This window comes from Haliotis rufescens, unplaced genomic scaffold (genome assembly GCF_023055435.1).
Source record: "Haliotis rufescens isolate VD_foot unplaced genomic scaffold, xgHalRufe1.0.p SCAF_2, whole genome shotgun sequence".
NCBI lineage: Eukaryota > Metazoa > Mollusca > Gastropoda > Lepetellida > Haliotidae > Haliotis > Haliotis rufescens.
Genome location: NW_025963890.1, coordinates 3916977 through 3939236, shown reverse-complemented (window position 1 = coordinate 3939236; position 22260 = coordinate 3916977). Strand labels below are relative to the sequence as shown.

Sequence of the window (22260 nt, the reverse complement as noted above, 5' to 3'; positions counted from 1 at the left end):
TGAACAATACAGCATGTACCAGTATCTCATATGTCCTACTAAAGATATACCACAATAATCCAAATGAACAAGCAGAGGACCTGTCTGACTAGTGTCTCCAAGTTTATGGAAGACGTTATTGTTGAGAAAGTTCATTCACACAGTCACTGAAAGACAACTCCTGCAAGTACAAAAAGCCACAAGATAACACTGTTACAACCAATGTTGGCAGGTAGGTGAAAAACTTTGGCATTGGGATCATGAAAGTAGAAAGAAGTACAAAGCTACATTTTGTTTTTGTTATTTAGAAACCTTTTCATGAGGTCCACCTGGATCCCGTTCAATAAGTGCTACGATGAGAGTAACTCCCATTCTATCTCAGATCACCAGAGTGCCGAGTTGCCTTGTGATCTTTTGATTCTCTCTCTTCCTGTTTCTGTTCTATAATATATATCACGTCAATGCCAGAGAATAACCAGTCTCGATCATCCCCCGCAAGAGTGAGTGAGTGAGTGAGTTTGGTTTTACGCCGCTTTTAGCAATATTCCAGCAATATCACGGCGGGGGACACCACAAATGGGCTTCACACATTGTACCCATGTCGGGATTCGAACCCGGGTCTTCGGCGTGACAGGCGAACGCTTTAACCACTAGGCTACCCGACCGCCCCTCCCCCGCAAGAGATTCCATTGGGTGTAGAAGGCAAAATAGTGGGGAAAATTACATGAATGGATCACTGAAAATCAGTTTAGACACCAGGTGTTCAAACAAAGGGTAAGCATGCCCTGCCCTACTGGGAGCACCTGCCACTCACACAATGTGCACTCACAGAAAGTGCACAAAGCAATCTTAGTGGTATGACTCATACAGCACTCAGATTGTTTTGTAGTGGAACAGTCTCGGCCATTATCATAATCGTTATCATGATCAATATAATTTTCACAACAGGGAACAAAGACACTTCATGACACCTTCAATGGACATATTGCAATAAACAGTGTCAGTGAGACTCACAGGATGAAGCTGGAATAGTCATCACTCACTCACTCACTCACTCAGTGAGTGATGTGTATTCCAGCTTCATCCCGGCGTGTCAGCTAAACATGGCAGGAAAGCCTCAAAGTTATGCAGGTCTCAGATGTTTACAATGAATGGTGCTGACAAACCTAGAATCATAACCAGGGCAAACCAGGATTTGAACCCACAATCATAGGTTTTTGGCTTGCTCAAGCGACACAACTCAGCACACCTGTCCCTCCAAAAGAGAGAGTGAGTGAGTGAGTGAGTGAGTGAGTTGGGTTTAATTCCGCTTTTAACAGTATTCCAGTTATATCACGGCTTGTCAGCTTAATGTGGGAGGAAAGCCTGAAGTGATGCACGTTTACCACTTCGGTGAAACCCATGAGCACAGGTATGGTGCTCACAAATCTAGAAACATAATCAGGGCGAACCGTGATTCGAACCCACATTCATAGGTGTTCGGTGCGCCCAAGGGACGCAACTCTGCACATCAAATCACGTCACCTTAGACGACTTGGCCACCCGTGCCCTCTCCAAAAGAAAGATGTGAACAGAATATTCAAATATGTTTTCAAGATATCCATCAAAAGGCAATACTGGAATATACAAAATTAACAACAATAGAACTTTAATGTAATGCATTTTGTATTATCATGATGGTCATGTTATGATATTATCATATGATGGTCTCAATAATCAGTAAGCACTAACAAAGGCATGAGATTGTGAAAATGGAAGTCATCAAGGACATAGATTATCGGGTAAGGTTCTCTGATAAACAAAATATGGCCACATGAGTTATATTTTCTTAAAAAATATATATCAGCTCTCACTCAGGACCAACTTGTCACAAACAGAGAAAACAATCAGAGAAGGTAATCTGGACAAGAATATACAAGTATGAATGATCTCTATTCACAGAACCAACTTCACATTCTGTTACAATGGCGCCCAGCAGCAGACAGAGAACTTGGGACAGCAGTGTTTGACACAAACCAAACTTTGTCAGTGGGTCAAAGAAACAATTTCTAGTTCTGTTGGCTCTCTACTAGACACAATGGTCCTGACCTAAACGTGTTGTAATAGGTACCACTTCATTGTGCAATTAGACTGAGAAACCAGCCAAGAAGGTTACCACTGTTCCATGCAGGGTTGTTCGGGTGGCTGGTTCTGCCTCGAGTTTAGAGGTGGTCTGCTGCTTATTTCAAAAGTTTTACAACCTAAAATTGTTTTGTTCATTGCTCAAATACCACTAGACCACCGGACCAGCATTTATCTATTTGTACTGGTCCTTAAGAAAAAGTACTAGACTTGGACCAGCAGACAAGTGTTTGTGTCAAACACTGGACAGGGCACTGTGCTGTTGTACCTTCATGTATCAACAATAACGTACTCTCCCAAGGTCTTTCTACTACGTAAAGCACAGACTTAATCACATTTTGATTGAAACATACAGCACAGAATCTGGCATACAAGTGCCCTGCACATAATCACTTTCTTCAACCAGGTGTCTGATAACATGGATTCATCCAGGTGTGTCTGATACCATGGATTCATCCAGGTGTGTCTGATACCATGGATTCATCCAGGTGTGTCTGATAACATGGATTCATCCAGGTGTCTGATAACATGGATTCATCCAGGTGTCTGATAACATGGATTCAACCAGGTGTGTCTGTTAACATGGATTCATCCAGGTGTGTCTGTTAACATGGATTCATCCAGGTGTGTCTGATAACATAGATTCATCCAGGTGTGTCTGATACCATGGATTCATCCAGGTGTGTCTGATACCATGGATTCATCCAGGTGTCTGATAACATGGATTCATCCAGGTGTGTCTGATAACATGGATTCATCCAGGTGTCTGATAACATGGATTCATCCAGGTGTCTGATAACATGGATTCAACCAGGTGTGTCTGTTAACATGGATTCATCCAGGTGTGTCTGTTAACATGGATACCAACCAGGTGTGTCTGATAACATGGATTCATCCAGGTGTCTCTGATACCATGGATTCATCCAGGTGTGTCTGATACCATGGATTCATCCAGGTGTCTGATAACATGGATTCATCCAGGTGTGTCTGTTAACATGGATACCAACCAGGTGTGTCTGATAACATGGATTCATCCAGGTGTCTCTGATACCATGGATTCATCCAGGTGTCTGATAACATGGATTCATCCAGGTGTGTCTGATAACATGGATTCATCCAGGTGTCTGATAACATGGATTCATCCAGGTGTCTGATAACATGGATTCAACCAGGTGTGTCTGGTAACATGGATTCATCCAGGTGTGTCTGATAACATGGATTCATCCAGGTGTGTCTGATAACATGGATTCATCCAGGTGTCTGATACCATGGATTCATCCAGGTGTGTCTGATACCATGGATTCATCCAGGTGTGTCTGATACCATGGATTCATCCAGGTGTGTCTGATACCATGGATTCATCCAGGTGTGTCTGATAACATGGATTCATCCAGGTGTGTCTGATAACATGGATTCATCCAGGTGTGTCTGATAACATGGATTCATCCAGGTGTCTGATAACATGGATTCATCCAGGTGTATCTGATAACATGGATTCATCCAGGTGTCTGATACCATGGATTCATCCAGGTGTGTCTGATACCATGGATTCATCCAGGTGTGTCTGATACCATGGATTCATCCAGGTGTGTCTGATACCATGGATTCATCCAGGTGTGTCTGATACCATGGATTCATCCAGGTGTGTCTGATAACATGGATTCATCCAGGTGTGTCTGATAACATGGATTCATCCAGGTGTGTCTGATAACATGGATTCATCCAGGTGTCTGATAACATGGATTCATCCAGGTGTATCTGATAACATGGATTCATCCAGGTGTGATATACCAGTCATCATGTTGAGCAGATGGCCAAAAGACTATGGCACATGCTGACCAAGATATATTGTCATCTGTACACGCTGATTCCCCTTCGCTTCAACCAGGCCACTGCTTGATGCGATGTATTGACAGTGATAGGGAACTCAGTACATACAGTGAGCATTGTCTGGAGATTGTCTGGAGATCAAGATGGAGAGGGCATCAGTTTTAATACGAAACAAACAAACCACTTTCATACACATGTGGTACTTCATTACTAATAAATCCTTATTCTGTTACATTTTCATGTTGATAATACCTTCCTTGATCCATTCACTTCTGGCTCAAACACACATTGTTACAAGCTTTCACTTTCTAGTGACACACAATCTAACTTTCCTGGAATCATTCACTTCTGGCTCAACCACTCATTCTTACAAGCCTTCCCTCTCTACTGACAGAACATCTAACTTTCCTGGAATCATTCACTTCTGGCTCAACCACATAATGTTACAAGCTTTCCCTTTCTACTGACAGAACATCTAACTTTCCTGGAATCATTCACTTCTAACTTAGTCACACAGGTGCTATAGAGTTGTCTCCCTTTAAATGTTTCAATGACTTTGGCAGGCTTATAACATACACTGACTTTCACTTTTCACTTCGACAAAGACAACCGAAAACACCCAGACAACAATAAGTACCTCACAGTGTTATTTATCAGTGCAGTAAGGCAGCTCAGCGGATAGAGTGTTAGCTTGACACATCACAATCCAGCATTCTAATATCATTATGAGAAAAACATAATAAACTCCATTCATGTTCTCCCTTGCCAGCTTGTCACATCCCGACAATGCTGATATCTGACATAGACATTACTATTTATTACTCATCATGAAATCACCAGTGAACATAATGCATGATGATAATCCCCCAATGAGAAACTAGGGTTGTTTTGAGCGGATACATCACAAGGCGCACGTTCCTCACGTCAACTGTCTGTCTCCATGAACACTCTCCTAGTAGTTCAGAGAGTCACCGTTATCGTCTGTGCCTGGAACACCCCGGCATGTTACTGAGGAATCATTGTTACCGTCTGTCCCGAGAAGTCTGTTTGCTGGCTTCTCTTCTCCGCTTATTTAGCGGATTTCGAGGATCGTAAATTTCATATCTGTCCTCATCAGTTATATTGGCATCAATGACTTTCCTGGATTTGTCCTCAAAATGTAATTTGTGTCCCAACCTGCAAAAAGGAAGAGATACTGATTATTCAGAAAACACAGTTGACTCTACTAAATTCAGGACCTGTCACAGTTGACCCCTACTAAATTCAGGACCTGTCACAGTCGACCCCTACTCAAGTCAGAACCGGTCACAGTCGACCCCTATTAAATTCAGGACCTGTCACAGTGGACCCCTACTAAATTCAGGACCTGTCACAGTCGACCCCTACTAAATTCAGGACCTGTCACAGTCGACCCCTACTCAAGTCAGAACCGGTCGCAGTGGACCCCTACTAAATTCAGGACCTGTCACAGTCGACCCCTACTAAATTCAGGACCTGTCACAGTGGACCCCTACTAAATTCAGGACCTGTCACAGTCGACCCCTACTAAATTCAGGACCTGTCACAGTGGACCCCTACTAAATTCAGGACCTGTCACAGTGGACCCCTACTAAATTCAGGACCTGTCACAGTGGACCCCTACTAAATTCAGGACCTGTCACAGTGGACCCCTACTAAATTCAGGACCTGTCACAGTGGACCCCTACTAAATTCAGGACCTGTCACAGTGGACCCCTACCCAAATCAGGACCTGTCCCAGTGGACCCCTACTCAAGTCAGAACCGGTCACAGTGGACCCCTACTAAATTCAGAACCTGTCACAGTTGACCCCTACTAAATTCAGAACCTGTCACAGTTGACCCCTACTCAAGTCAGAACCGGTCACAGTCGACCCCTACTAAATTCAGGACCTGTCACAGTGGACCCCTACTAAATTCAGGACCTGTCACAGTCGACCCCTACTAAATTCAGGACCTGTCACAGTGGACTCTACTCTGTGGACCACCTGTGAAGATCCAAGGTAGGATAGGTCTTCAGTAACCCATGTTGCCATAAAAGGCGACTATGCTTGTTGTAAGAGATGATTGGGTGGTCAGACTTTGTTGATGCATGTCATCATATCCCAATTGCATGGATTGATGCTCATGATGTCAATCACTGGATTGTCTGGTCCAGACTCGATTATTTACAGACTGCCGTCATATAGCTGGAATATTGCTCAGTGCGTCGTTAAACAACAAACAAACATGAACGGACTTGGTTCATCCCTACTAAAATCAGGCTACGCACCAGGACATATCATCATCTTCCAGTTCTTCTTCTGCTTCTGCTTCTTTCTTCTCTTCCTCCATTTCCTCTTCATCATCGTCTGTAGCTAACTTCCTGACATTCTCAAGTTTATTCTGGAACTTGGCGAGCATGGCAAGTGTGTCTGCCTCCCGACTGGACCCCTTCTTGCTCTGCTTCTGTCGCAGGTCCTTGTACTTCTGCCGCTCCTGCTTGTACTCCTCCAGCATGTCCACCTTGGGCATCATCTCTGAAACACAGACCACGCACACTGACTGAAACACAGACCAGGCATAGTGACTGAAACATAGACCAGGCATAGTGACTGAAACATAGACCCTTCACACTGACTGAAACACAGACCGCGCACACTGACTGAAACACAGACCGCGCACACTGACTGAAACACAGACCACGCACACTGACTGAAACATAGACCAGGCATATAGACTGAAACACAGACCAGGCATAGAGACTGAAACACAGACCAGGCATATAGACTGAAACACAGACCACGCACACTGACTGAAACACAGACCAGGCATAGTGACTGAAACATAGACAACGCACACTGACTGAAACACAGACCAGGCATAGTGACTGAAACACAGACCAGGCATATAGACTGAAACATAGACCCTTCACACTGACTGAGACACAGACCAGGCATATAGACTGAAAAATAGACCCTGCACACTGACTGAAACACAGACCAGGCATATAGACTGAAACATAGACCAGGCATAGTGACTGAAACATAGACCGCGCACACTGACTGAAACACAGACCAGGCATATAGACTGAAACATAGACCCTTCACACTGACTGAAACATAGACCAGGCATATAGACTGAAACATAGTCCGCGCACACTGACTGAAACACACACCAGGCATAGTGACTGAAACATAGACCCTGCACACTGACTGAAACACAGACCAGGCATAGTGACTGAAACACAGACCAGGCATATAGACTGAAACATAGACCCTGCAGACTGACTGAAACAGATCAGGCATAGTGACTGAAACATAGACCGCGCACACTGACTGAAACACAGACCAGGCATAGTGACTGAAACACAGACCAGGCATATAGACTGAAACATAGACCCTTCACACTGACTGAAACATAGACCAGGCATATAGACTGAAACATAGACCCTGCACACTGACTGAAACACAGACCAGGCATATAGACTGAAACATAGACCAGGCATAGTGACTGAAACATAGACCCCGCACACTGACTGAAACACAGACCAGGCATAGAGACTGAAACATAGACCCTTCACACTGACTGAAACATAGACCAGGCTTATAGATTGAAACATAGACCAGGCTTATAGATTGAAACATAGACCAGGCATATACACTGAAACATAGACCAGGCTTATAGATTAAACACAGACCAGGCTTATAGACTGAAAAACAGGCCAGGCATATAGACTGAAACATAGACCAGGCATATAGACTGAAACATAGACCAGGCTTATAGATTGAAACACAGACCAGGCTTATAGACTGAAACACAGACCAGGCATATAGACTGAAACATAGACCAGGCATATAGACTGAAACATAGACCCTGCACACTGACTGAAACACAGACCAGGCATATAGACTGAAACATAGACCAGGCATAGTGACTGAAACATAGACCGCGCACACTGACTGAAACACAGACCAGGCATGGAGACTGAAACATAGACCCTTCACACTGACTGAAACATAGACCAGGCATATAGACTGAAACATAGACCAGGCTTATAGATTGAAACATAGACCAGGCTTATAGATTGAGGTGAGGTGAAATTGGGTTTAACGTCGCGTCCAATATTATTGCACTTATATAGCGACGTGCGTGCACGTGTATTTGTGTGTGTGGCTGCTTGTACTAGTCCGGACTGATGCCGATTTATAGTGCTAGCTCACTGAGATACCATGCCGCAGTTTAACATGAATACCCCACTCAGACACAGTATACTGACTCCGAGCCGACCAGTCCTTGTTTTAGCCCCTTAATGCCGAGCGCCAGACAGGGTAACAACAAGTACAATCTTTTAACGTCTTTTTGTATGACGCGGCCCGGGATCGAACCCTGGACCTCTACCACAAGACCACGGAGGCGGTCGGCTTATAGATTGAAACATAGACCAGGCATATACACTGAAACATAGACCAGGCTTATAGATTAAACACAGACCAGGCTTATAGACTGAAACACAGACCAGGCATATAGACTGAAACATAGACCAGGCATATAGACTGAAACATAGACCAGGCTTATAGATTGAAACACAGACCAGGCTTATAGACTGAAACACAGACCAGGCATATAGACTGAAACATAGACCGGGCATACAGATTGAAACACAGACCAGGCTTATAGAATGAAACATAGACCAGGCATATAGATTGAAACATAGACCAGGCATATAGACTGAAACATAGACCAGGCTTATATATTGAAACACAGACCAGGCATATAGACTGAAACATAGACCAGGCATGTAGACTGAAACATAGACCAGGCATATAGACTGAAACACAGACCAGGCATAGTGACTGACACACAGACCAGGCATAGTGACTGAAACACAGACCAGGCATAGTGACTGACTCACAGACCAGGCATAGTGACTGACTCACAGACCAGGCATAGTGACTGACTCATAGACCAGGCATAGTGACTGACTCACAGACCAGGCATAGTGACAGACACACAGACCAGACATAGTGACTGACACACAGACCAGGCATAGTGACTGACTCACAGACCAGGCATATAGACTGACACAGAGACCAGGCATAGTGACTGACTCACAGACCAGGCATAGTGACTGACTCACAGACCAGGCATATAGACTGACTAATAGACCATGCACACTGACTGAAACACAGACCGGGCACACTGACCACTGGGCTCGTGAAAAATAAATTGTAGAGAATGACAGTTGAGAGAATCTAGCATGAAGACCAAGCTCCTGTACCTATATCTGCTCCTTTCTTCCCTTTGTCTTTTGTGTCTTTTGTCTTTCCTTCAGACTTCACATCCTTCTTTGCTTCTTTTGGGTCTTCTTGTTTCTCCTGCTTTTCGTCTGTCTTTCTCTCACTCTTCCGTTTAGCTTCTGACAGTTCCTTTTGTAAATGCTTTGACTCCTTTTTCAGCTCCTCACTGAAACAAAAGGGTGAGGAAGTCATCTCATAAATGGGGAGGTGAGGTGAAATGGGGTTTAAACCCTGCGTCCAAGATTATTGCACTTATATAGCGACGTGCATGCACCTGTGTGAGTGTTCGGCTGCTTGTAATGCCAATTTAAAGTGATGCCAATTTATAGTGCTAGCACACTGAGATACCATGTCAGTATACTGACTTGTTTTAGCCCCTTAATGTCGAGCGCCAGACAGGGTAACAGGGTAACAGGGTAACAACAAGTACCATCTTTTAACCTCCTTTGGATGACCAAGATCATCATGATCAGAGGGGAATTGTAATTGTGAGAGTAAATCTTGGATCCCATGATCCTTGTAATTGTAAGAGTAACTCTTGGATCCCATGATCCTTGTTATTGAGAGAGTAACTCTTGGGTCCCATGATCCTTGTAATTATGAGAGTAACTCTTGGATCCCATGATCCTTGTAATTGTGAGAGTAACTCTTGGATCCCATGATCCTTGTCATTGCAAGAGTAACTCTTGGATCCCATGATCCTTGTAATTGTGAGAGTAACTCTTGGATCATATGATCCTTGTAATTGTGAGAGTAAATCTTGGGTCCCATGATCCTTGTAATTGTGAGAGTAACTCTTGGATCATATGATCCTTGTAATTGTGAGAGTAAATCTTGGATCCCATGATCCTTGAAACTGTGAGAGTAACTCTTGGATCCCATGATCCTTGTAATTGTGAGAGTAACTCTTGGATCCCATGATCCTTGTAATTGTGAGAGTAAATCTTGGATCCCATGATCCTTGTAATTATGAGAGTAACTCTTGGATCCCATGATCCTTGTAATTGTGAGAGTAACTCTTGGATCATATGATCCTTGTAATTGTGAGAGTAACTCTTGGATCCAATGATACTTGTTATTGCAAAGGTAACTCTTGGATCCCATGATCCTTGTAATTGTGAGAGTAACTCTTGGATCCCATGATCCTTGTAATTGCAAGAGTAACTCTTGGGTCCCATGATCCTTGTAATTGTGAGAGTAACTCTTGGATCCCATGATCCTTGTAATTGCGAGAGTAACTCTTGGATCATATGATCCTTGTAATTGTGAGAGTAAATCTTGGATCCCATGATCCTGGTAATTGTGAAAGTAACTCTTGGATCACATGATCCTTGTAATTGTGAGAGTAACTCTTGGATCCCATGATCCTTGAAACTGTGAGAGTAACTCTTGGATCCCATGATCCTTGTAATTGTGAGAGTAACTCTTGGATCCCATGATCCTTGTTATTGCAAAGGTAACTCTTGGATCCCATGATCCTTGTAATTGTGAGAATAACTCTTGGATCCCATGATCCTTGTAATTGTGAGAGTAACTCTTGGATCCCATGATCCTTGTAATTGCGAGAGTAACTCTTGGATCCCATGATCCTTGTAATTGTGAGAGTAACTCTTGGATCCCATGATCTTAGTGAGAATATATCTTAGGTTCCCAGCCGAAAACCAGCAGGTCCATGAAGCTACAAAAACACCCTGGTCAGCTAGTTGTGGTGTATCAAACAAGGGGCCTCCTGTGTTCCATCAGGGCATGATGACGTCACACGAGTCCGTTGAGCATCATCTTTATGTATCATTTCCACCTTGCATGTGTTGGGATCTTTCGTACAGAATTAAGAGAATATGGTGTAAACACTTGGTCAAATATTTGGTGATGGCTACTTACGGATTGTCTGGGCATTTAGTTCAGGTGATGTAACTGTCAAGCCAACAACAACTAATGGAGTAATTGCCTTCAACATAGAGAACCACAATAGTCATAAAACAGACTTGCAAAACAAGTCATCAAAAGATGACAAATCCTGCCCTACCTGCCCACACAACAGCAAAAGGGACCAAGTTTGGAAGAAAATTCTTTCACGGTTTTGAAGTTATGCTCCGGAAATGAAATACGGACAGTGAGTGAGTGAGTGAGTATGGTTTTACGCCGCTTTTAGCAATATTCCAGCAATATCACGGCCGGGGACACCAGAAATGGGCTTCACACATTGTACCCATGTCGGGAATCGAACCTGGGTCTTCGACGTGACGAGCGAACACTTTAACCACTAGGCTACCCGACCGCCCCGAAATACGGACAGATAGACGGAGGGACGGACAAATGATCACCATATCCCCCCATATTATATGTCGGGTGATGAGAAATGGAAGCATGTCCATCGCCAATAGTATAACTACTGACTACTACTGATGGAAACTAGGTCACCTGTTTGCTGGCTTTGGTTTTTCTGACTCTCTGTCGCTGTCTTCCTTTTTTCTGTCTTCTTTCTTCTTGTCTTCCTTCCCACCGACATCCTTCTTCTTGTCCATCTCATCTATCTTGAGTTTCTTCCTCACAACCTCTAATGACTTCTCTTTACTGTCATCGCCTGTGTCAGAGCCCTGGGGAAACAAGCCAGTACATCAGCTGGTGGTAATGGGGATGATGGGGATGTTGTGTGAGTGATTGTGTGGGTGGTTGTGTGGGTGATTGTGTGGGTGGTTGTGTGGATGGTTGTGAGTGATTGTGTGGGTGGTTGTGTGGGTGGTTGTGTGGGTGATTGTGTGGGTGATTGTGTGAGTGATTGTGTGGGTGGTTGTGTGGGTGATTGTGTGGGTGGTTGTGTGGATGGTTGTGTGAGTGGTTGTGTGGATGGTTGTGTGAGTGATTGTGTGGGTGGTTGTGTGGGTGATTGTGTGAGTGGTTGTGTAGGTGGTTGTGTGGGTGATTGTGTAGGTTGTTGTGTGGGTGGTTGTGTCAGTAATTGTGAGTGTTAGTGTGGCTGACTTGTTGATCAAGTGTTTTGAGGGAGTTTATGTGTGTGGTGAGGTGAAATGGGGTTTAACGTTGTGTCCAAGATTATTGCACTGTGTGCGTGTGTGCGTGCGTGCATGGGTGGGTGTGGATGGGTGTGTTTAACGTTGTGTCCAAGAATATTGCACTTATATACTTATAACCTTATATGCGTGCGTGCATGCATGCGTGCGTGCGTGCGTGCGTGAGTGTTGATAATATTAACAACAACAAGTGTATTTATATTGTGCCAGATTCCACTCACCAAGTGGATGCTCATACGCTTCACTATTATTACACGGTCAATGGATCAGTGAGCCCTTGATTTTCATGCTCAGCTCCCTGGGGAGTAATAATCAGTGATTTACAATTTGTGCATTGTTAAAGTATTAAGTCCAAATCATCTCAGGGCTAAGACTACTCTGCATCGCCCTCACCTCTGTTTCTCCGCCCGACTTTCTCTTTTTGCCGCCATCTGGTCTCTCATCTGTCTCCAGGGCTGGGACAGAACTCAGCCGAGGGTCGTCTATCAGATCATGGCTGCTTTTACTCTTTCCTCGCATCGTCTGGAAGGTCAAGAGTAGGTTGACTTCAATGAAGTTATTTGTGGGAATGAAATGTCAGATATTTTACTTCATTTTCTTTTCAAAATGATCATGAATTATGTGGAAGTTGAGCTCGTTATAACCGTAGTTTACTAATATTTTTCTTTTAACATCTTTTGGTATGATGCGGACAGGATTGAACCCCGGACCTTTCGCTTTCTGGGTGAAAACTTCAAAAAACAGAAAAACTGTCCATGAAGACTTTCACCATTCCTTCAAAGTTGCCGGTCCAGATTTACACTGGAATTATTTTTGCGAAGTTGTCTGTGAAATATTAATATAGGGTCATTTAACTCTAAATGCCACTCACAATATAAGTTCTTATCTTTTATTATATCCTCTAAATCTATAAAAAAAAACAAGGGCAAAAGTGAGCGTGGCTCACTAATACCCCCGACCCGTCTAGGGTGTCAGTAGTTTCAAATTAAATAATGGATAGGGTTAGGGTTTGAAAAATTCATTAAAAAAATGGAAAATTAATAAAAACAATTTTTTTCTTTTGACTGCACCCCTCCATATGACACAGATTATATGTACTAAGTTTGAGATGAATCCACTGAATAGTTTAAGAGAAATCGTGCAGACGAAGTATTTGGACGGACGGGCGAAGGGACAGACGGACGGATGGACGGACGGACGGACGGGGGTTTAAAAACCAGCTAGACCATCGGACATGCATGTCCTGACATGGACAGTATGGCATGGGTTTTGTAAACACAGATGACACCAATCTGAGACTGACAAGCCCATTAACTATGTCAGAGAGAATCAGTACTTTGCTGGTCAAATCAATATTAAAACAAAACAAAAGCAAATTCATTCTTATTTCATAGGCAAAGTACACATTCATAGAATCACATTGAAATATGTAACTGTGTTGTGTGTTAAAACTATGTATATTATAGTTGCAAACATCAGTATAGTGTAACTATTTAATTAAATACAATCAATTGATGTTACAACTATAACATACAAAGTTCTAAGACATGAATGTAAAAATAAGTAACAAAAATCAAAGGACTTTACAATTGATCCAGACTATTACAGTTACATTGCCTGACAACTCCCAGCCCCCTCACACAAAATGTCTGCTGCCAACCTTTGATGCTTTATCCGTCTGCTCCTCATCTTCCTCTGCCTCCTCCCCAAATGACAGCAAGCTGAAATTTCTGACAAAAAAAAGGAGGGTGTAATCAAGGCTGTTATAACTCTGTGACTTTGTGATTCCAAATGGATAAATCAGCAGAAAGTCAAATATGCTAACAATTGTATGAACATAAAATCAAATCGCAACCTAATATAGCCATCATTGGGTGAAACATACATAAGCTTCAGCTTTAATTTTCAGCCGTTTTAAGTGAGTGAATGAGTGAGCCGGGCTTTACACCCGCTATTAGCAATATTCCAGTAATATCATGGCATTCAGTGTGGTGAGCGAAAGCTTTAACCATGAGGCTACAGCACCACCACCTAGACATTTTAAAGGAGAACAAGTTTACAGATGATATGGATGTTTACCGCACAAGGTTTCAACACATTTTGACAGATTTTCCAAGGTTCCAACAATATACAGCATGCAAGGGGGAAGTAACGTGAATGTTGGTTGGTTGGTTGGTTTGTTGTTTAACGCCGCACTCAGCAATATTCCAGCTATATGACGGCGGTCTGTAAAAAATCGAGTCTGGACCAGACAATCCAGTGATTAATATCATGAGCATCGAACCATGCAATTGGGATGAATGACATGCATCAACCAAGTCAGCAAGCCTGACCACCCGATCCTGTTATTCGCCTTTTACGACAAGCATAGTCACCTTTTACGGCAAGCATGGGTTGCTGAAGACCTAGTCTATCCCGGATTCTTCACGGGTCTTGTGAATGCCTGAGAACTGAAATACTTCTGTGTCGTGACCAACAGTGACATGAAGTCATCGTATGTCTACCACTTCCGGTATGACGTGGCAGCTAGGGATGGGGGGTCCTGCTACGGAACAACATCTTTATTTATTCAAGCAGGATCAATCACAGCTTTCACTACTGTCAAAGGTGAGCAGTGAATGCCTTAAGGTGTAATGCGGGATAAGTGAAAAATGACTTCTTTTACTTCACCCACTTTGTGGCCTTGGATTTACTCTTGTGTTTCTTTGCTTCCTCTCCTTCTAGTTTTTTCTTCTTTAGGACTCTCGGTTCAATGTCATCAAACGGGTTGGAGAGGATCTGAGACAAAATGCCAAACACTAGAACGACTTTCAAACTTTGTATTGAGTGACGGAGTGAGTATGGTTTTACGCCGCTTTTAGCAATATTCCTGGGGACACCAGAAATGGGCTTCACACATTGTGCCCATGTCGGGAATCAAACCCGGGTCTTCGGCGTGACGAGCGAACGCTTTAACCACTAGGCTACCCACCCGCCCCACACACTTTGTATTGAAAATACCCATCCCTCAGTTTAACAAAACAATATAAACCACACATTTAATCTTACTTAAAATAGGCCATTTAATAATGAATCTAATATGTTGTTAGTTTGTTTTTTAACTCTGCAATATTCCCGCTATATGATGACAGCCTGAAATTAATTGTGTCTGGACCAGACAATCCGGAGATGGATGTTGTGAGCAATGATCCATGGTGTCAGGATACCAGGACATGCTATCAACCAAGTCACTGAGTCTGACCACCCAGTCCATTTAGTCAACTTTTACAACCAACATAAGACCTGTGAAGATCCGGGGTGGAATAGGTCTTCAGAAACCCATGCTTGCCGTAAAAGGCTACTACGCTTGTTGTACGAGCCGATAACGGGATTGAGTGGTCAGACTCGCTGACTTGGTTGATGCATGCAGCATGTCATTCATCCCAATTGCATGGTTCGATGCTCATGATATCGATCACTGGATTGTCTGGTCCAGACTCGATTATTTACAGACCGCCGTCATTTAGCTGGAATATTGCTGAGTGTAACATTAAACAACAAACCAACCAACTAAAAACCAACATAGGTTGTTGGGGACCAATTCTAACCCAGAATTTTCTGTCTGCTTGGGCAGTGATGGCTGCATATTGTACAGATCCGTGTATAAAAGTTACCACTGTGATAATTCCTCCACCAGGGAGAGAGAACAACAACTGGATAATAATGGATAAATATATGTTAAAAAGAATTGAGTGAGTGAGTGAGTTGGGTTTAACGCCGCTTTTAACAGTATTCCAGTTATATCACGGCGTGTCAGCTTAATGTGGGAGGAAAGCCCGAAGTGATGCAGGTCTCAGACGTTTACCACTTTGGTGAAACCCACGAGCACGGGTATGGTGCTGACAAACCTAGGAACATAATCTGGGCAAACCGGGATTCGAACCAACAATCATAGGTTTCTGGCATGTCCAAGGGACGCAACTCTGCACAGCGAATCGCGGCGCCTTAGACGACTGGGCCACCCTTGCCCCCTGTTAAAAAGAAAGTAAATGGTAACATGAATATTTTTTTAGATAAGTACTGTTAGTACAAACTGTCTCCTCCTATTATAAATACTGCATATTAACACTACCTCTCCCTTGAGAATCTTGTGTGGGTAAAGAGGTCGTTCATTGCCATCAGTCTCTACATCTTGTAGTTTGATCATGTTAAACAGTGTGTTACCTGCGACCTGAAGCAACAAATTAAAAAATTGAATAATTCAGAGCAATGCAAATAATCTATAATAAATGATAACATCCATCACATTTGACATTTTGGCTAGACAACAGCTGAGATAAGTTTGAGTTTACTAAAAGTATTATGAAGGCATTCTATTGTTTTAATCGGTCACAGATGCACAAGGCAAAACCTGTGCTTGATTGTGTGAACACTGAACAAGAGTGAGTCAGTGAGTTGGGTGAAGTGTTTAACAGTATTCCAGTTATATCACGGTGTGTCAGCTTAATGTGGGAGGAAAGCCTGAAGTGATGCAGGTCTCATCCATTTACCACTTGGTGAAACCCACAAGCAGGGGTATGGTGCTGACAAACCTTCAAACATAATCAGGGCGAACAGGGAATCGAACCCATGCTCATAGGTTTCTGGCTTGCCAAAGGGATAGAACTCTGCACAGTAAATTGCGTCGGCTTAGAGTTAGACAACTGGTCACCTGTGCCCCCACAATGAACATGAACAATTGGAGTACAATGGCACAGCTGAAAGATGATCTGCCTTGACAGTCATCCATACCAGCATTATTCATACCATGCAGCCATTGTGACCATGTAATCCACATTTCACTCATCCCTTAGGAATGGGATATCAGGCAATCTCATTAAAATCAGATCTTAGTTCTCGCTACCGCCAGACAAAGATCTGAGGACATCCCATTACAGGTCACGTCAGACCAACCTTGCGCGAGCTTTGACCGACTAATGGAATGACCAGTCAGAAGGCAGCTCTCTTGTGCTTTACGGCACAAATTTCAAATTGGCGACTACGCTTCGAATCATATTTTAACAAATTCTCGATTACAAATTTGAAACCTGAACAAAAAGAACATTCTGGAATGGCTAATAGATGGTCTAGATTGTATGAATTCAGTCGTTAAGCCCGTAATTATCGTTCGGAATACCCCGTGTTAAAGTTTTCGAGATTGCATGATTAGAAATCACATTCCGACTGTCACTTTCATAATCTGGTAAGCCACGCACTGATTGGTCGGATGAAAGGTCGTTCTGACAAGATAATGGGATGTCTTCAGATCTTTGTTTAGCGGTAGCAAGAACTAAGGCCTGATTTTAATGAGATTGGGTATCAGGGATCTCTGACAAACAGTCATAGGAAAACTAAAAGGATTGTGTTATCAAACAATTTACCAAATGATTAAATGAGTGAGTGAGTTTATGCTTTACGTCACATCGGCAATATTTCAACCATATCTTGACGAGCCGAATGATTAAAAGAGCGAGTGAGTGAATTTGGTTTAACACAGTTTTGAACAGTATTCCAGATATATGACGGTGTGTTAGCTTGATGTGGGAGGAAATCCTGAAGTGAATGATTAAAAGAAGTGAAATTAAATACATAATAACCTTTCCAAATATGGTGTGTTTCTTATAGAGCTCTGGAGCTGGGCCTAAAGTGAAGAAGAACTGACTGCCATTATCATTGGCACCAGCATTTGCCATAGCAACCAGACCTCTACGAACAAATCGCAAACGGGAATGAACTTCATCCTGAAACAAAAATCATTACCCTTAACATCTGTAGTTTCAGAACCACTGTAATAAAACCATATTGCTGTTTGTTGTTTAACGCCGCACTCAGCAATATTTCAGCTATATGACAACGGCCTGTAAGAATCGAGTCTGGACCAGGCAATCCAGTGATTGACATCATGAGCATCAACCTATGCAATTGGGATACGATGACATGCACCAACTTAGTCAGCGAGCTTGACCACACAATCCAGTTAAGTGCCTCCTACAACAAACATGGGTTACTGAAGACCAATTCTTACACAGATCTTCACAGGGGTGATATGGTGTAACTTTTTTCTAAACTAAACCTCACAAGAACAAGATATGTAGATCTCCACCTTGATGAGACATGGATTCTGAGTAGGATAAATACATGATTGTTCACAATATGAACTCTTTAATCAGTAGGCGATGCCTCTAATTAGCGTACATGGTGGAACTAAATTCCACTTGAAAGTGGTGCATTGTGTTAGTCCATGTTAGTCAGAAGTCAGTGAAGCAAATGCACAATCCAAAGATCTGAAAGTTTATCACCATTGTAACCCTGACATACTGAACCATATCAGGTTACCGTATTCAACATAATAAGCGCCCCGCTCTAATAAGCACCCCACGGCGATATTTGCTAATATATTGGCTAATGAACAATCCCAATAAGCACCCCTTCCGATTGATCAATGTACACAAGACTTATTTATTGACTCATATTCACTCGTGTGTTAAATGTACTCTTAATTATGGGCAATTAAATTCTGAAAAAATATATCTGTCGTATATAAACAGTCAGGCCGTCAGCATAAACCACCAAATTTATCTTTCAACTCTGTTTTTTCCACCAAAATTATATTCTAATAAGAGCCCCCCATTTCTTATTTTGAGAGCGCCCTGGGCGCTTTTTATGCCGAATACGGTAATTCCTTTTCAAAAGTTTATTTTGTACATGTTGTAAGAGTTGAAAAACAGTACATTTTATCACATTTTCACTGTTTTTTAGTTCAAAGTTAAAATAAAAATCATTTTTCTTAGAATATGTCTTATTGTTTTCAACATATATCATATGCATCCATTTCACCAAAACCATAATGGTCCTGCAATTCCATGCTATATAGAGGCATCCCTGACGGCTATTATCCAATGAAAAGGCTTTAAATTTCAAATTTATGAAGTGTAGGATTGATTAACACTGCTGTAGGATAAATATATTACAAAATAATTTTCTCTCGTAATGCAAATAGGTAAACATATACAATGATATACATATATAAACAGAAATAAAAATGTTTGTTTAATTGTCGTTTAATGCCTCACTCAGCAATATTCCAGCGGGCTGTAAATAATCGTGTCTGAACCAACAATCCAGTGATTGATATTATGAGCATCGATCAAACCGAGCCAATCCCATTAGTTGCGTCTTATGACAAGCATAGTCGCCTTTTACGGCAAGCATGGTCGCTGAAGACCTATTCTACACTGGATCTTCAAAGGTCAAACAAATATTTGGTCTGTATCTGAACATGTGACTCAACACATCCAATAACAAGTCATCAGAATAAAAATATTGGACCTTTAGAACTAAATACATTTTCTAGACTTGGACCAACTAAACAAATCCTCATTCTGTGGAACAGAAGCACCCAGTGAGACCATGCTTCAATTCAATCATTTTAAAATTGTGGAAAAACCTTGATCCGGCCACATTGGTGAAAAACTGTACGATGTGATAAGTTCTTCACCTTAAATGGTTCTCCATATATGGATTCACCTCCTTCACCAGTTCCTGTGGGGTCACCTCCCTGGACTATGAAGTCCTTGACTAAACGGTGAAAGATTGTCCCATCGTAGTATCCCTCCATCAACAACTGAACAAAATTCCGGCATGCCTTGGGAGCCTCTTTTGACCATAGCTCTATATCAATATCACCAACAGTTGTTGACAGCAAAACCTGAAACACAAAAAGACATGAAGTAAATATTCCCCATAAGCATTCTAGTAAGGGTGAAAATATGATGTGATGTCACCCATTGTTCATGATCGACAGGATGATTTTAGTAAAATATCATAATGCATAGTCCCAACAGAGTTCAGAAACTGGTCAAAATTGCTCTAAATATTTAAACACTTAACTAAGATGAATGAATAAATTTCAATACTGCACTCCTGCAGTAACCAGTATTAACATGATTACAGCTAAAGCATATCACATCAGCCTGTACAGCGTTAGAAACTAACAGTTTTCGTCCACTAGTCCTTATAATGATAACATATAGCAAGACCCTTATAAATGGCAATTTTCTACTAGTCCTTATGATACCTTTACCATTGGGCAGTTTGGCAAGGACTATAGGACTAGTGCCAATTTCTAACCCTGCTGTAAATAAGTCAATTTGGATCAGACAAACCAATGGTCAATGGCATGAGTAATGATCTTTCCTGTATAGAGACACTGATTCACAAGCCAGGTCACACATTGTAATTTTAGTCAGCTTTCACAGACAAATGAACAAAAATATAAGCAAGAGGTCCTTTCATTTTGTTTCTTAGACATGGTGTTATTTTGGGAGAGGAAACAAATGCAATTACGCACTTAACAGTAATGGCAAGATCATTGAAGCAATTAGTGAGACAGCAGGGGGCTCTACAATCACAGCAAGTACCGGGCATTGTGCAAACCAGCATATAGTACTGCCAGCAATAGTCACAGTGGCAATTGAGGTGAGATGGGGTTTAGTGTGTGTGAGTGTGTGTGTGTGTGTGTGTGTGTGTGTGTGTGTGTGTGTGTGTGTGTGTGTGTGTGTGTGTGTGTGTGTGTGTGTGTGTGTGTAATACCTCAGTTTTAACATAGATTACCCACTCTGACACAGTTTACCTGTATAATGATCACAAGCTGACCAGTCCTTGTTTTATCCCCATAATGCTGAGCGCCACACTGGAGAACAACAACTAGATCTACCATACTTTAATGTCTATTTAGTATGATTCGGACGGGGATCTAACCACCAACCTTCTGCTCTCCAGCTCTATCCACTAGACTACGATTACAAGGAAATTACATAAGGAATCACACATAGACAACTCAAAATTATAATTTTGAGGAGGACTACTTCTTCAGTACTGCATACTTGTACCCCCATCTTCCCGAGGCAAGAGAGTTAACTGACTTTAAAAAGTCCAGTTTCCACCCTTGCCGAACTAGGCTGGAATTCCTGGGCTCTATCGTACCGCCACCAGTGGCTACTACGAGTGATGTCCCTTCTGAGCCTCTCCTTTAGACCAATCAGATTCCACCTCTCGTATCACTTGCATTTGCTTGAAACAAAACAGTGGTGCCCAGTCAAGACGATCTGATCGATAATCAAGGTCTATGTTGCGATAAAACGAGTCTTACATCGCGCAATGCGTGAGCACCTTGATTAAAAACATGAAAAGATTTGGAAAATATCTGTTGACAACGAGTTGGCTGTGCACATGCTTTGCAAATCCTGCAATCGACCAAAATCTGCAGGAGAGTTTACGAACCGGATTTCGATGCACGATTTTGATTGGACTATGCATAGACTCGTTAGTCCAGCCAAAATGTAACTCCATAATACCAGCCTAGTTCGGCAAGGGTGGAAACTTGGCTTTTTTAGTCAGTTAACTCCCTTGCCTTGGGAAGATGTTGTACCCCATACTGAAACAAAATTCCAATCTGTTGAGTGTATGACCTGTCTCATTGAGTGTCATCATCCCTTGGCATTTAAATGCATGCAGAGCATACCACTGCTTTGATTCCCACTAATCATTTACAGGCTACCACAATCCACATTCTGCGTAAAACATAAAACATCAATCACCAGTCACTCACTCACTCAACACCACTCCAGTCGATAGACATATTTGTGTCTTGTGTCTCCTGAAAATGACATACCTTTCCATGAGTAGGAGGTTCTTGGATATAGATGTTACTCATGATTAAAATGTGTGAATGCGACTAAGTTCTACAGTGTATCAGAAGAATACGCGTATTGTAGATCAACAACTGCTACCGGCTTTCTTTTCCATGGACGCAGCCATTTTGTCTAGTGAATACTAGTGGTAAAATAACTAAGAGTATTATTTATCAAACGCACATAATTTTATAACAACATTAAATAATTAAAGATGTAAAAAGTATTATACATACATTAATATTGTAAATTAGTGTTTCTACAAATTCTTCAATGTTTTTGATATTATTAC

At 42.1% G+C, this 22260-nt stretch overlaps 1 protein-coding gene across 1 annotated transcript; it reads right to left on the bottom strand.

The window, feature by feature from the left end:
- Window positions 1–1418: 1418 nt before the first annotated feature.
- Window positions 1419–22099, bottom strand: LOC124114518 (spliceosome-associated protein CWC27 homolog). The gene is made up of 11 exons (XM_048399519.1): window positions 21950–22099; window positions 19775–19984; window positions 17874–18017; window positions 16370–16468; window positions 14933–15036; window positions 13919–13988; window positions 12652–12780; window positions 11648–11823; window positions 9208–9392; window positions 6220–6466; window positions 1419–5106 (listed from the first exon to the last, which is right to left on the bottom strand). Exons 1-11 carry the CDS (start codon window positions 21989–21991, stop codon window positions 4953–4955), a joined length of 1560 nt encoding a protein of 519 aa, XP_048255476.1. The 5' UTR covers window positions 21992–22099; the 3' UTR covers window positions 1419–4952.
- Between the last annotated feature and the right edge of the window lie 161 nt (window positions 22100–22260).

Excerpts from the sequence above, each read along its gene's own strand:
- LOC124114518 (XM_048399519.1), bottom strand. The coding sequence starts at position 21,991 with ATGAGTAACATCTATATCCAAGAACCTCCTACTCATGGAAAG. Across the intron at positions 11,824-12,651 it reads AGTCGGGCGGAGAAACAGAG|GGCTCTGACACAGGCGATGA; the intron begins GTGAGGGCGATG and ends TTGTTTCCCCAG. Across the intron at positions 5,107-6,219 it reads GAAGATGATGATATGTCCTG|GTTGGGACACAAATTACATT; the intron begins GTGCGTAGCCTG and ends TCCTTTTTGCAG.